General features: G+C 45.1%; 1 protein-coding gene across 5 annotated transcripts in view; it reads right to left on the bottom strand.

Moving 5' to 3' along the window:
* DIXDC1 (DIX domain containing 1) overlaps positions 1 to 16,724 on the bottom strand; it is a 72,142-nt gene that overhangs the window by 25,818 nt on the left and 29,600 nt on the right. For 4 of the 5 annotated variants that reach the window (XM_050922031.1, XM_050922032.1, XM_050922030.1 and 1 more), the window contains 4 exons: positions 9,787 to 9,916; positions 8,768 to 8,893; positions 6,287 to 6,536; positions 4,912 to 5,019 (listed from right to left, as the gene is read on the bottom strand). In XM_050922031.1, the coding sequence (XP_050777988.1) occupies positions 4,912 to 5,019; positions 6,287 to 6,536; positions 8,768 to 8,893; positions 9,787 to 9,916 (614 nt within the window). Of the gene's footprint in view, positions 1 to 4,911; positions 5,020 to 6,286; positions 6,537 to 8,767; positions 8,894 to 9,786; positions 9,917 to 10,049; positions 10,148 to 16,724 lie in introns of those variants that run through there. The other variant, XM_050922034.1, reaches the window with a different exon arrangement.

Below are 16,724 nucleotides of genomic sequence, written 5' to 3'. Positions count from 1 at the left end.
CAATCTCTGATAATTTCCTATTGAGTTGTCAGTAGCTCTGTCAGCATCTCAGTAGCGCAGGAGTAGCAGAACTCTAGGAAATACACACACAAGGTAACCTGAAAAATATTTGGGGTCCCTCTACCACTGATCTGTATGCACAGCTGTGTAGGGAGCAAGACAGAGAAAACAAAACCCAGAAGAGCCCTGGGCAGTTTAGAGATCTTTAACTCAACCAGAGAAAAGTGATTATTAAAGACAGTAACCAATGTGAAGAGTTTTACTTTTGAAGGTACAGACTGTGCCATTGGCACTCAATGCTGACCGAATATACCCTCTACTATTCCAGCCCTGCCTCCCATCAGCTGATGCAGCTCAAACTTTATCCACAACACCCCCTGCTATTCCAGCCCTGGTCCCCCAAAACAGATCAGAAAGTGCACCCCAAACCTGATCCACAGCACCACCTGCCATTCCAGCCCTGGTCCCTCAAAACAGACCAGCCAATGCATGCCAAACCAGATCCACAGCACCCCTGCTATTCCAGCCATGGGCCCCCAAGGAGATCAGCTGATGCACCTCAGTACTGATCCACAGCACCCCCTATTGTTCTACTCCAACATAATTTCAAAAGTTCCAAACAAACATTTTATTAACAAAGCAATGATTTTAGTTCAAAAGCAGCACAATTAATTTTATGTTTTTATCTTCAGTTCTGTAAAATTCCCTCTTCTGATCATATAGGTTGTTCAGGAAAATATTTGCTGATTTTATATAATATACAAGCTACCCAGTGACATCACTTTCTGTTAGCAATTATAATAAATATCATCTTACACTTAGTGAACTCCTTGCACTATGAAAAAACCCAAAGCACTTTGCAAAGTATACATGCAAGTATTATTTCACTCCTCATGGAAATGCAGCCACCATGGGGCACTCCACAGCTATTTAGCAGTGCACAACAATGCTACACAATAGGACATGATGTGAAAAATACTGTTGCCAATTCAAACTACAGAGAGAATGGAAAAAGGCGAAATGTATTTACCTAAACTGGCATCTGCCCCGAATAGAAGGGGTTAACACTCTTCAACTCGTGAAAAATACTGTGAAATCTTTAACCAGTGCATGTGGTCAGGACCATGGTTTTATTTCTCATCTGATAAGTAGCACCTCCAGCAGCACAGTATCCTCTAGCACCACACTGGGGAAGTGAGTCAGTATTGACTCAGAGAGAAAAAAAAAACCCATACTAAACTGATCTATCTTAGATATTTATACGGCACATGTCACGTGGGCATCTAACCATCAACATTCGGAAGAAGCAAAAGGGTCCAGAACCATCGTGTTTCCTCTCACTCTTCACCTGGGTCCCAAGGGGTTGAATTCTCAGGCATGCTAAGGCCACCTTGTGCGGGGCAGGGAGGCCACTTTGTGCTATGGAGGTGCAAAGTAGCCTTAAAGTGGCCAGAGAAGTCCAGTGGAGAAATCTCCCTGTACCAGGGATACTCTCTGCTGGTGGAGATCTGGCAGAAGAAAATCCATTACCTCATGTGTCAGCCATCCCCCAAACCCCAACATAAAGTGTATCCTCCAGCACTGCCACAAATAGAATTTGTTCTGTGTGTTCAAGGGCGGGACATGGATAGGACAGGAAAGAAGGGGATATAATGGAGCGGAGCTCCACGATGCCCAATCCTCCACTGGCATAAGGTCCCTGACTCACCTTACATCAGTGGTGTAAGTCAGGGCTGCCTGTGTGCACCTCTGACTTGCACTGGGGCCAGACAGCTGTGAAGCAGGGAGCTAAACAAGCTCCACCAGGACATTCCAATGGAGCTCAGAAGGAGCAGAGACTCAAGCTTAGGGGGAGAAGAGGGAACTTACATGTTCAAAGAGATACATCTTTACTTTCAAGCCTAATTAGTGGGGAAAGGCTCTTTCCAAAATGTATATCCCTATACTCTGACCTAAACACAGCCAGGCTTGGTCAGATCTCTCCAACCAGTGGCACAGTTCTACCCCCAGCTCCTCATTGGCTACCTAGTTTCTGTGCAGTGTAGTTGCCATAGAAGGTGCTGGCCTATGGGTGAGTGGGTCTCTGACACAGCCAGGTCCCATTCTATTAAGGGCTCCATAGACTAGGGCTTTGACATCTGCTCTGGAGCAACTGAGAGTCAGTGGAGCATGTGAAGAACCAAAGGGATATGTTCTCTCAGCACTTGCTGCTGAGGCTCACTGCTGTGAGCGGCATCCAGTTCAGCCCCAGGTGAAACATGTTGTAGTTCTAACCAATACCACTTCCTGCAAAACCCCTTTCCTTAGACACCTCCCAGTCAAGTGTTGCCTCAGGTCAACTTTGCTTAGCTAGTGAGATCTGACGAGTCCCCAGGCAATGCTGCAGGTATAGCATAGAATGTGTATTTCTCATGTCCCACTTTACATGGCAAAAATTCCTGCTGTGTAGAGGGGGTAAACTCTGACTTTAATGCTCTATAGCAGGTTACAGGGGACTTTTCAGAAATCAATTAAACACTGAACTTGATTGAACATGAAGGTCCAGGGGAGTTGGGGGATGGCTGGATAATGAAATAACTATAAAGCTAAAAGCAGTTAAAGGTGATGGATGAGGGCACAACGGCAGTGGGAACAGCTGCGGCACCCACTTCAGAGACTCTGGGTCTGAATCCCAAAATAATGCATTCCTGAAACTGAGCCTGCTGCTGAAATCCCCACTTCTCCTTCCCCCGAGGTCTGGGTGCAGGGCATCAGGCTTGCTTGGTTTGGAAGTCTCAGATCATTTCTCTTTCATGTCTCTTATACAGATAACTCCTGAGAGAATTCTGTGCCAAAAAATAAAAAATTCTGCACATAATATTTTAAAATTCTGCAAAATTCTGCAAATTTTATTTGTCAATAAATAAATACGGAGGCTCCAGCATGGCAGTGGGAGCCCAGGCCACTGCCTGCATGAAGGTGAGAGATCACCCTGCAACCCCTCCCCTGCTCTGGGACATGGACTCAATGGTGAGGCTGCATTCAATCTTGACACAGCACAAGGGCTGGGCCTGCCCTCAAAATACCCTGGGGCCGTGCTCCTCTGTGTCATGTGCACCAGGTTTGGGGCAGGTAGGCTCAACCAGGCAGGATCAAGGGGTTTCCAGGTGAAGGTGGTTGAGGCTTAACCGGGGGGTCTGAGTGCTGGGGGAGTGGGGTTTCAGGGGGGTCTGGGTGCACTTAGTTGGGGGTCAGTGTGGTGGGGGTCTGGATGTGGGGGATCAGGGGGTGGGGCTCATCAGGATGGGGGTTTTAGTGCAGGGAGCTTGGTGGGAGGTGGTTTGGGTGCAGAGATGGGGGTCTGGAGGCAGAGGGTTTGGTTGCAGGGGGGCTCCAGATGCAGGGATTGAGGTTCAGTGGGGTGGGGTACAGGTATGGAAGTCTGGGGGGATGTCTGGGTGTACAGAGTGACATTTGGTGGCGGTGGGGTGTCCGGATATAGCAGGTCTGGATGCACAGGAGCTGGGCAGATAGGGGAGCAGCTCCTCATACAGTGACCCCTCCCACCGCGGCTGAGGAGCGTTAGGGACAGGAAACAGGGGAGGATGCTGAGCTTCCTGCAGGTTGGGGAGGTTTTTAGGGGTCGGTCTGACACAGCCCCAGCCACTCCTTGCAGGAGAAGAGGAAGCCTCATCCTTTCCTGCCTCCAGCTCAGCCGGGTTTAGCAGCTGATTCTGGCAAAGGATAGGAGCCACCAGCTGGGGTGTCCCGAGCCCTGCAGTGATTTACCTCTCTGATGATAGCTCTGGGTGCCTGAAATGGTGTACCTGTGCTGCCAGGGAGGCGTGCATGACAGCTCGTGCAGCTTCCCTTTGCTTCCCTGTCAGAAAGTCATTCTTCTGTGGGTAAGCAATGAAATCTGTGCGGAATACGAATTCTGTGCACACGCAGTGGCGCAGAATTCCCCCAGAAGTAACAGATAGATGGTATCAGCTTGCAGAATATCCACTCCTGGTTGCTGTGCCCCTTCCTTTCCTTGCTGAGGGGCAGGCCTGGACAGCTCCTTGGTCATTTACTGGAGCAGAGTTCCCCTCTCTTCAGCCTTGGGATCATTCTGCTCCTCCACTACTCTCAGGTGATGGCTTCACTACAGAGCTCACAGTGGCACAGCTGCACTGCTGTCGCACTGCTAGTGCAGACACTCTATGGCGAGAGGAGCAAGCTCTCCTGTCAACTTAATTATTTCAGCCTCCACGAGAAATGGTAGCTATGTTGGCAGGAGAAGCTCTTCCACTGACATAGCACTGTCTATGCTGGCACTTAGGTCGGCATAATTTACATAGCTCGGAGGGTGACTTATTCAAACCCCTAAGCATCATAACTCCGATGTAAACTGTATTGTAGTGATAACCTCCGTCTCATTCATGGAGTCATAGATTCCAAGCCCCGAAGGAACCATTGTGATTCATCCTCTCAGTTTCTCTCAATCTCGCAGCAAACCCTCTGGTTTGGTGTTTCTACTCCTATTCCCTCTGTTCTCACTGGGGGAGGCCACAGAGCCAGGATTAAGGTCAGAGCCAGGACTACAGCTCAGGAGTTCCCAGCTCCTAGCCTTGTGCTCATACCACCTTGTCACACTGTCTCATGGATGAGACGAATCTTCTCTGTGGGAGAGTATGCAAGATCAAGGAAGTCAATGAAAAGTCACTCACTGAGACCCGGTGTTTCATGTTCCAGCTCAGCTGGGAAATCTCAGCGCATGAAATTTTCCTTATTCCTAAAACTAGTCAGAGACTGGGCTGTGTGTGAGGGAAGCACATCCATAGGGTAGGCAGGGGACTGGGCTGCAAGGAGGCCAGATGTAGGGTGGGCAGGAGACGGACTCTGCCAGGCTGTGAGGGGATACAGCTCTGCAATGGGCATGTCTGTTACCTGGAGGAGCAAGACTCTGAGGGCACGCTCTGCTGTCCCTCGTACTGCTGCACTAGTGCTCGGACACTCCAGTAGGGATTCTCAATCTCTTCGTCGACACTGCTGTTTCTGAAGATAAAAATGACATAATGAATAACAACCTCACAGAGCAGGGGCAGAAATCCTTGGGGTTTTTTTTGTTTTTTGTTTTTTAATTTATTGTCTGAACCTAATGATAGACGTTCTTGGTGGCGGGGAAGGGGAGAACAGGGGCTAATGAAATAAAGGGAAGGAGGTGCAGGCAGCAATCCTCTGGACTTCTTATGAATGAGAAAATCTAATTTCTGATCTAGAAAGTGTGAGACAGGAAACCCTTTCCCATCTACCTGTGATATGGCAGGGGAGGGAAACAGTGTGTTACCTGTTAAATGCCTCAAAACTCCTATGAGTAGCAGCAGGGCTTTGGAGAGGGAGGGAAGGAGGGAGTGGGGAAAGGCTAGCTTCTGCTAATACTATAAGGGCTGGCCATCCTAAAGAGGAACACGTGCCTATGTCCTTCGGAAGAATAATAAAACGCCAAACCCTATAGCATTGTGGGACACAGCGGCTGATAAACAGCACTCAGCAACACTACAACAATTTCCACTGCTTGGCATAATACGAGAAGGCAAGAGGAATTTAGAGAGGCATAATGGAATTGGACACCAGGGTTAGCACCCTGACTCTTACAAAAAGTGCACCCAGGATCTCTAAATTCCACAAACGGTCAGGGCGTTAGTTTTATGTCTCACGTGAAAGACAGCACCTCCTTTTGCCATGCAGTGGCATTGTGCTCACTACTGATGCAAAGGGAAGGATGTAATAGAACTCTTAGGCTTTGTCCTCAGTGACACAAAGGTGTTTTGTTTTCTTTTCAAGTGAGATAATAAATGTGTGATAGTTATCGTGCTGTACAATCTTAGGTGAAGGCAAGGTGCGGTCGTGTATACTGCAAGGTGGCTCAGCGAGGTCAGCACTATACCACCTGTCTGTGGCTGGCCTCTTCTGGTTTACCTTATGGTAAAACTACAGTGCCTTACCTCCACTGTTTTTACACGCACGTTAGTTATCTCATGGTAGAAACATACCTTTTTGCCAGTGAAGACATAGCCTTAAAGGTATCCCATCCAGGTGCTAACTCAGTCCTACTCTGGATTGTTTGTGACCTCCAGTGAGATTACAGCAAAAGGTGGTCTGGGTTCAGGTCAACAGGCAATGTATGAATTCATAGCAGAGAGGCAGAGACCTCTTTATCTGTCCTGTAGGGAGATGCCCCCTTTACCTGCCCCATAAGGACTAAGACTTAGCACCAAGATTCACACTCATTCCAATGAGACTAGATGGGAGCACCCAGTACCTCTGTCTGTGCCGGAAAACATCACGTCCTGAGCGTGAGACATCCTGACGAACATCTGCCAGAGCAGCCACGGCACCCTGGGCCACTGCGGCCGCTGAATGGGGCCTGTGACTGGCTGATGATGCTGAAAGGCTCTTCCCCACCATGCTGGCTGAGCTTTGAATGGCTGTTCTACCAGAGCCAGGTTTAAAATGAGCAGCTAAGGCAAGGATCAGCCTCATGATGGATTTCAGGTTCCCATCAACGATATCTGCAAAATGCAATCAAACCGCAGGGCAATGAGGCTCAGCAGGTTCTTGTCTGACCAACACTTGTGAATGTAATTAAACTCTACAGGAGCATGCAAAAAAAAAGGGACCAAACCATTAGGACTGAGTTATCATTCCAGTGTGCCATAGTATTTGTTTTGTATGAAGCAGCCTGAAGTAAAATCAGTTACTGCCACCTACAGGACAGAATTTTTATTGCTCCGGGCACATTTGGGACTTCTGTGGGATTATTTTCAACAAATAGTCCAGCCTGTGTGTGACAGTGTTACTGAAGGATCACTACAAAGATGTCACAGTCATTGAAGATCACTGTACCAGTGATGGCTCCAATTGGCCCATGGAACTTCTATTACCATTTTTAATAGGAAAGAGGAGGGAGCTGGGCAAGAATGGAGTTCTGCAATGTCTAGTAATCATTAACTAATCAATCCTCATCACTATGCACTTTCCTTCAGTGTACAAAACAGCCCAAATTTGATGACCTTCAGGGCTTACTCCAAAGACCATCCATCTTTTTCTTGGGGGGAGGGGGAGGGGTGTTTTTCAAAGCCACCCAAGGGATTTAGGCATGCAGTGGCCATTAAATCTAATGGGAGCTGGGCATCCAAATCCCATAGGCAGCTTTGAAAATCCCAGCCCCAGACTTTTGGGGAAGGACTGGATGCCTGCAGTCTCTGGTTAATTTTTACTTTTGTAGTGTGGGATGGGGCCCAAATAAACACTGTTAAAATAGATCATACAGGTAATTAATCCATGTCACTCACAGAGACTCTGAGACAGAGAGGGGAAATGACTTGCCCAAAGTCACAGAGCGAGTCAGTGTCAGAGCTATGATTAGAACTCAGGGGTTTCTGTGTCCAGAGTCCTGTGCCCACACCTCACTCTGTGCAGTAACTTTGATACATTAATCCTGCCTCAATCTGGGGGGATGGACTAAATGACCTCTTGAGGTCCCTTCCAGCCCTACATTTCTCTGATCACTTCATAACATGTCCAACCTCAGAGCCCTGACACAAAGTTCAACAATGTCCTGTCACTGGGAATGGTGAAAGGAGACTAGAACAGGCCAGACATGGCATGTGACATTTTTTCTAGGAAAACCAGAAGGGATGCAGAGCACCAGCCCTGGGTTTCAATCTTTAGAGCTTACTCTGCTCTCATTTGTGCTCTACGAAACTCTGGATGCTCATGTTTTACTTCCCTGCTACCAACCTAGATACAAGAAACTAAGAAAGCAAATTCAGATCACTGAGTTAAGTGGCCTGGAGAGAGCTGCCTGGGCTGGGCCTAATGTTATATTTGTTTACAGTATAGACAAGTTTTATCAGTATTAACAACAGCTTATAGAGTCAGTGAAATGGTGCGAACTGGCATGTAATGCCTCACTGAATGGGAAAAAATAGCACAGCCTCCAGGCTGCTGGTAGCCATGCTGCTGGCATGGAGCACTTACTGTGTACTCTGAATACACAAAGGCTACCCAGCTGAGGCTTGTAACCCCAGGGCTGTGCTCCTCTCTTCCTGATAACAACATGAAAGGTCATGTGCTCCATGATTCCAGTTTAAGCCATTGGGCACTGCACCTCACCCAGTGCCCTGGGAGGAGCAAACAGTACACTCAGCAACCAGCAAGAATAGGGGACTGTTTTCCTCCATCCATGTGCTGTCTGTGACTAAATGATGCCACAGTAAGAGGAAGAAAGTGCATGTTTTTGCTCCTTGTGTCTCTTTCCCACCACATGTTCTGTTCTTCTTATGACAGGAAATGCTGGCAAACAGAGTTTGCAAAGCATGGGAAACAATACCACTGATTTCCAGTGGTCTGGAATGGTCTTGTTCCCACCACAGAAGGCAACAGCCCAATAACAATTTATTTATGTCCATTCACTTAAGGTTTCCAAGTCTGTGTTCTCAATTATACCATTTGTGTGGTCCTCTGACCACTCAGAGGAGAGGGGGCATTTCTTCTTCATCTTAATACTATTATTTATTTCCCACCCTGGACTGCTCGCGTCTCCTGTTTGCTACTGTTACCAAAGCAACCAAGAATTTAATGCCATTCAACCAAGAACTAAACATATTTCTGGATTGTAGCAACAAGAGAAATTTCCAGCCTGGAAATAAATTATCTGTAGGGCACAACACAACAAAGGATCCAGTTCGCACATAGATAGCTGAGGATCATGGTGACACTGTCATCAGGGAGCACTTACCTTTTGCTGAAGTTTGGTGCATACGGATCTTTTTCGATGCCACGAACTGCAGGACTTTCTCTACATTTTCTCTCATTTCTTGCTGGCTGGTGGGACTGACTTGAATGCCATTCAGCTTCTCACCGGCTGGGAAAATCAAATGGCCTAATTACAGAGAGTAATGGACCTGCTTGGTGCTGACTGGCTCTGGAACAGTTACAGGTGTAGGATTCAGCAGCTGTTATGTTGGGAAGAGTAAGGGAGCCATATGTGTGAATTCTCCCTGCTCATGAGGTGTCTAATGGCAAAATAAACCCATAGCACTATCTGTGAAGGAGCTTTTTGTGGGTAATTCATTATTCCTTGTATTTTTTTGAGTCAGCATATGTCCCTGCCGTGCAGATACACTATACCGCATGGCACAGTCTCAGCAAGGGACAGCATCAGCTTCTAGAATCATTTTTGCTCAGTCCTATTATTTCTTTCTTGTAAATATTTGTGTTTTCGCAAAGAGATTAACACCGACAGACAGGAATCCCATCCATTAACACATACAAGAAAACTCCACGCAGGGCTGCCAGGGTTAGGCAGAGATACAGAACTACAGGACTCAGGTCATATACAAATGAAGTTAAGAAGCCACATACTAGTCCCACCTTAGCCCATACACCCCTCTGGGTCCCTAATGCCATTCATCAAAATGGGAAATCCTTTCATGGCTCCCTTAAAACAGCTCAGCTCCTCTTGTGGCAGTTATCATGGCCAATGCAGTTCTCAAAGGGCCTGGAACTTGGCCAATAGCCAAAGGTTAACAAGTGATACTGAGCTAACACATAAGGACTTCAGGGGAAGATTGGCTTTTATGACCCACAATTTTCTTCTCTCTTAAAATGACCACCCTGCTCCGATACTGTAGTACCTGCTGGCCAGCCTCACACAGGTCCAAACATTCTGCTAGCAGTGCCTCACCAAAACGAGCTTCCTCCATGCAGTATCCCACAGCCCCCACAGGAGCAATAGTGCCACTTGGTGCTACTGACCTACAAGTTCAATGAGAGTGGCCAGGATGACCCCATCTCGGAGATCCTGCCTCAGGTCCTGCACTGGCTTTATTGCTGCCTTCTTCTTCAGCTGAGAATTCACCCAGGCGATGTACGCCTGTAGTTGCTGCTGTAAACAGAAAAGAAAACAAAATTTTGCAAGTCACTGTTGTTTTAGGAAATAGTTGCACAATTCTCACCTTTCACTCAACCATATGTTCGCTTAGATCACAAGTACAAATGGGATTCATCCCACCACCTACGTAACACTGGTTCACAAAACAAAACCAATGTTCTGTTTGGAGTAACTCGGTACAAGCCAGAACTGGAACAGCAAGAAGAATTGCAAGTCAGGATTGAGAGGCATCAGCGCAGCTGAGAAGGAAGCTTGCACTGAACCTGCCTGCAGTATATCTGGTTCAAAGCAACCACTGCCAGTCTCTCACTTTTATTCCCAGCATTAATTCATTCATAAAATGTTAAAAACCCAAAATTAATTACTTTCAGATATTTAAAAAATATATATATAGCTTAGTTAACAGTTAAAATAACCAGTGTAATTTTCAGTTAATTACACTAATTGTTAAGGAAATGACCAGATTTTATAATGGGCCAATTTCACTGTGGTATATGGTACTGACACTCTTGAGCCCAACTTTCGCCAGCCTTGCACCTTGTGTCATCATTTACATCAGTGCAAGAGAGTGCAAACTGTGAAGAAAACTGCCACTCTAACTGGGTAGTCTTTTACACTCTCTTTGCACAGGTGTAAGCGACAGCAGGGGGCGACAGATAATAAAGAACCTGGTTCTCGATCTCCCCTTTTACCTTTAAAGGGTTAACACAGGGAACCAAACACCGGACCAGAGGACCAATCAGGAAATAAGACTTTTTCAAATCTGGGTGGAGGGAAATTTTGGGTGTGAGTCCTTTGTTCTTGGTCTGTTTTTTTCTCGGCTCTGAGAGTGACCACAGGAATCTCCAAGCTTTCTAATCTTCTGTTTCCAAGTTGTAAGCACAAGGATAGTAAGACAATAGGTTTATATTGTTTTTTTGTATTTACATGTGTGTAGTTGCTGGAGTGTATTCTTTTTGGATAAGGCTGTTTATTCATTTTTCTTTTAAGCAACTGACCCTGTATATTGTCACCTTAATACAGAGACTATTTTAATGTCTTTTTTCTTTCTTTTTATATAAAGCTTTCTTTTTAAGACCTGTTGGAGTTTTTCTTTAGTGGGGACTCCAGGGAATTGAGTCTGCAGCTCACCAGGGAATTGGTGGGAGGAAGAAGTCAGGGGAAAAATCTCTTTGTGTTAGATTTACTAAGCCTGATTTGGCATACCCTCTGGGTGAGGGGGGAGAGAGGTTAGATCTCTCGGTGCTTGTGTTTCAAGGACTTGAAGCAGGGAGGGTGGAATCCCTTTGTTTAGATTCACGGAGCTTGCTTCTGTATATCTCTCCAGGAACTCAGGGAGGGAACACCAGGAGGGGAGGAGGGGGAAGGGAAATGGTTTATTCCCCTTTGTTGTGAGACTCAAGGAATCTGAGTCTTGGGGTCCCCCAAGGAAGGTTTTGGGGAGACCACAGTGAGCTAGGCACTGTATAATTCCTGGCTGGTGGCAGCAATTACCAGGTCCAAGCTGGTAACTAAGCTTGGAGGTTTTCTTGCTAACACCCATATTTTGGACGCTAAGGTCCAGATCTGGGAAGAAATGTTATGACAAGAGTGCAAACTGTGAAGAAAACTACCACTCTAACTGGGTAGTCTTTTACACTCTCTTTGCACAGGTGTAAGCGATAGCAGGAGGCGACAGATAATAAAGAACCTGGTTCTCGATCTCCCCAAGTAGTCATCTGGTGTCAGGGGCTGACAGGCAAAAGCAGTCCCATGTGCATGTGTAAGGGGTTCACCTTTTCATTCCTATAGCTTACATGAGACTTCAGTGGCTAGTAGAAGCCCTGGTGAAACTGGAATTCCTTTGGGACAAGGGCTTGTGCAGCATGTGGAGTGCAATCAGATTTATCCCTTTATGGGATTACCTCCCTTTCACTAAGCTTCCCATTATTCTGCAGCTGTGGCAGGTTTTAAGTCTCCATTCCACGTTATCTCAGCAATATCAGCCATCGTTTATGCTTCTACAGCCTGCCACAAAGTCACATTCTGTTCACAACACCACTTGTAATTGTCCTGACAAGGGAAATCCAACTTTAAACACAACACAGCTCTATCTGTCTGCTCAGAAAGGTGCCCGGACACTTGTGTTCAATTGGTTCTGCTCACTCAGCGGATAAGTGTGGAGCATGGTATGAGAGGCACACTTGGGCGATTGCTCAATTTGTTGTAAAAAACGAAAGTGGTAGCGCTGAGTGGGAAGTCTAGACTTTGGGAGACACATGAGACTAATGCAGGCTTGCTGGAGTGGATTTTGCCTCCCCTGCTTTGAGTCCAGTATAGTCACGGCTCTAACTCATTTAGTGTAAATTAGTTCTGAAGGTGCCAGTAGGTGTCAATTTTGCCAGTTTTGCTTCCACTGAATGGGAACACGAACCATGAAGCATAAATACAACAAGCATAGTCCTGGCTTCTCTCCCACTCATACAACAGGTACAAGAGGATGATCCCGCTTTGATTTTCAGGTCGATAGTAATAACTGCCCATGATAAAGTGCAAGGAGGAGTTGAGTTCTTATGTGACCTAAGCTGGACAGAAGCACCTGGGCCCAAGAAAGGAGGGGCCTGAGACTTTACACCAGAATCCAGCCACACATCACAATTTAATTTCAAGGACAAACCAGAACTCAAACCTTCTATTACACAAAGATTCAGTGAAGCTTTAATTTATTCAAGTAACTATCAGTGGAAGAGAGAGATGTTTACTTACAGAGCCAACTGTTACCCACTGAAACAGCTTTTACCCTTATGGAAAAGTCCTACACAATTCAATAAGGTTCCACAGAGATTGAACAGGGTTACATAGAAACTATTTCAAAAACCTATATAATGAAAAAGAATGATCTCCTTTTTACACTTTTTTTTATTAACCATCCTATAGGAATCTACATTAGGGGTATAATTCTCTACTATATTCTATAGGATGGTCCAAAATACTATAGAAAGCCATATTCTATTAGATTCTGTGCGTCTTTTCCCTATAAGCAACTCCTTTTTCACACAAAAGAAATAAGTTATATAAAAATACAGCCTTATAATTAACAATTTAATACTTTCCCCTTTGTTTTCTCCAATTCTTTGCACACAAAATAAAGATCACTATTTTTGGGTAGGAATTTTTACCGGTATGCAGTAATTAGTATCATTATTAGAAAATCACTTCTAAAACCCTGTAAATTTATATTTTAAATGATCCTCTCCAAAAAGACAACTTTCTGTGGCTGTGCAATAGTGATGTCGCTATTACAAAGGGAAGGATTTCACAGTAGTTACTGCTACAATACCGCAGACTTCCATTTAATTAGCATGTTTAGTATTTTTTTTCCATTCAGAGCATAAGATTTTCCTGGAGCAGTTCGACTGTTGGTTTGTTCATCAATAGCTTATTATGTATCCAGAAAACTCTACTAGCTAATTAGTTTAGTGCAGGACTCCAGAGATACTCTGATTTCTGCAAAGCTAAAATCCCAAGCAGCAGCCTCTTTATTTCTGGCAGCTGAGATGAACAGGTGACTGAATTTTCCAAAAAAAGAATAGACATGAAAATTTAATGACCTAAATATTGTAGAGTGGTGTTAAATGCACTAAGGGACAAAACCACCAGCCCTTTATTCCAGACAGAGAACTCCACGTGTCCATATTCCAGTAAATGAAAAAAGGAGAGCAAATTTTGTGAGGATGTATTCTGCAAATGGAAACAAGCATTTCTACACAGCAGATTTCATCCTTCAGGACAAAAGAAACACTTCCTGCACCGTGTCTATCAATGAGATCAGATCCCACTTCTTTATTTGTCTCCATTCAATTCTTGAAGGTACGAAGAGTTACACTTGTTCCAAAATCAGAAACAGGTCATGAAATTCACTGCACAACTTTGACATTCTCTCTGCATTCTTCTGTACCCAAAATCTGAAAAACGGGTTGGGGATAACTTGGAGTCTCTTTGTCTGTCTAAGGTTCTTCCAAGAGTTAACTGCTCAGGAATTTGTTTGGTAAGCTTCTGTTAGCATCATGCATCAATTGACAATCACATAAAAAGAATTTTCTCTGGAGAATAATTCTATCCATAACGCTACACTACTAATTTTAATTAGCAGAAAAGACATTTTCAATCTGATCATTATTTTATTAATTTTAGATAAATCACATATTATATATAACAACTGGCCAAATTTTTCAAACAAGGACTCTGATCATGCACCTCAGTTCTAATAGACCCAGCTTGAGAGACATTGGGCCTGATTTTCAGTGGTGCTGAAAATCACCAACAGATCCCATTAAATTCCAATGGAATGGTGGGTGCTTAGCACTTTTGAAAATCAGACCCAAGCATGTTAGGCACTGTAAAAATAAGTTACCCCAAATCAGTGGCTACTTTTGAAAATATTAGTGTCCAGTTTGTAAAGTCATAACAGGCAGATTTCTCACAATGTGATACAGGTATGTACTAGGTATGAAATGATACTCAATATAAAAAATGTCTGTACTCATTGGAAAGACAATGTGTGCTTTATAATTCTTCCCACAGATGTAATACTTCCTCCTTCTGATTATTTATAGAATTCAACCTATCTGGGAATGTAACTAGTCATATTTCCTTGTTCCTTCTTCCAGTCCACATTTTCCCCTACTTGTTTTCGGTCTGTATGGAAATTCCTGCAAAAGACACTGAAAAGTTTCATCTTTGGATAATTAGCCAAGATTAGTAACAATATTTGAAGTCTGGATCCAGCCATGGGCAATAAAAAAGGGAAGCTGGAATCTGTAGTCTGTCCCTTTTCCCAGCCTCTCTCTCTCCCTAGGGAATATTTTTCCATAGTGCTAATCATGAGTTCTCCTCTATTTAAGGTCTAAAAATTACCCACTATTCTTTTACTCTGGAGAATCACAATCACTCAACAGACCTCACTAGCATAGTGGGCATCAGGGTCTAGCAGCCTCATTAAGCCAATGCTGTCAAAATTACTCGTGTTACATTTAGCTTCTTTAAATTAATATCACCCGAGTCAGGGTGTTCTCTCTTCTGCTTCAGTCTTTTGCTTGCTGAACAGCATCCAGGGCTCCCCTCTCTTACCCTCCCTTCTTCCATTACTCAAGAGCTGCTGTCTCTTCCACACTGGTTGTCAGTCCCTGACCAGCATTTCTCAGGCACTTACGCTGCTGACACTGGACAAGATTTTGAACCTAAATACAACTTCTTTAAATTGTTCTGGTGGCATGAAGGAGCCACAGTAGCCCAGAGGAATTCTCAAAGTGCAGGAGCAGTGTAGGACCAACGTACATTCTACTCCACAGTGTCCTCCTGCAGTCCCAGTATGGGGGCATGTTGGGCATGAGATGGGGAGTGGTCAAAGCATTCTGTGCTGCCTCTGGGGCTGCTCGAATTTACAATGGGGCCCCACTGGCCCCCAAAGCAGCTCAGAATCCAGGCAGCACAAGGTAGTATTAAACCATCTTTCCACCCCACTCCTCCTAGACTTCACTTTCTGACAGACCACAAATCTGAGTGAGAAGAACTGATGAGCCTGAAAGAGGAGTGATTGATGCAGCAAAAGACAGCCATGCCTGGTGGGGGAGAGAGAGAGAAGATGGAAAGAATAGAGCAGTCATTATCTTTTCCCTCATCCCGCTTTCCCCATACTTTGTGATTGTTTGTTACATCCACTTGTGGTGTCTTGTCTTTATTAGACAGTAAAAATTCTGGGACAGGGATCATCTTTTACTCTGTATTTGTGCAGTACCTATCACAATGGGGGCCTGATCCTGACCAGGGCCCTGTATGTGCTACTTCAATACAAGTAAATAATAACAAGGTGTCCTAAGCATGGGAGCAGAACAGACAGAGAGAGGAGCCCAGGCCACGGACACGGAAAGAAGCTCCAGGTCTGGTAGAGAAGGTAGAAAGAAGGGCTCAGGCCTGGACTGGGGAAACCCATATGCTTCCCTGCCCGCTCAGGTCCATAGCCCTGACAGCTGCTCAGACCCTAACCTATTCTAATGTTGAACCTTTGCTCTTTGAGTGGAAGAGGAAGCTCCCACAGGGTCTATTACACTGGCTCTGTACCTTGCTGGCTCCTGCCAACTACAGATGCTTCCAAACAGCACAAGATTTAACAAATCCCTGGAGCTTCCCCTTGCTGTCTTATAATCAGGTCTGGCTCATGGCTGCATCCCACACTGTTCTGAGAGGTAACAGCTATTGATCTAGCCACCCCAGCCTCCTTGTTTTCCTGAAGAACTCACCCTTGAACTAGTTACACTGCTACCCCGATATAACTCTGTACTCAGGAGACAAAAAACCTTACCGCGTTATAGGTGAAACCGTGTTATATCGAATTTGCTTTGATCCACCGGAGTGTGCAACTCCCCCCCCACAAAGCACTGCTTTACCGCGTTACATCCGAATTCGTGTTATATCAGGTCGCGTTATATCCGGGTAGAGGTGTACTGCTCAATAGCGTACCCAACCTCTGTCACTAACAGTCTGTTTAATCTGAGTTTTGGTCCAGCCATATCCTGGGCTCTGTGGGGCAGGAATAGGTTCTGGTCCCACACCTCAATCTGAATTTCTCTCAGAAGTGAGAATTTCTTTTAGGAATAACATATCATCCTCAGCCCAAAGATTTACTATACAGAGCACAGATTATTAGGATTGCAGAGGGATTAAGATTAATCCTATTTAAATTAACACAGCTTTATGTTCCAAAAGGGGGCCTGCTTTACCTGAGCTCTGTGAATGGGAAAGTAACTGCCTTACCTGGAGCTGC

This window comes from Gopherus flavomarginatus, chromosome 13 (genome assembly GCF_025201925.1).
Source record: "Gopherus flavomarginatus isolate rGopFla2 chromosome 13, rGopFla2.mat.asm, whole genome shotgun sequence".
Lineage (NCBI taxonomy): Eukaryota > Metazoa > Chordata > Testudines > Testudinidae > Gopherus > Gopherus flavomarginatus.
This window is presented reverse-complemented; position numbering and strand designations above follow the sequence as displayed.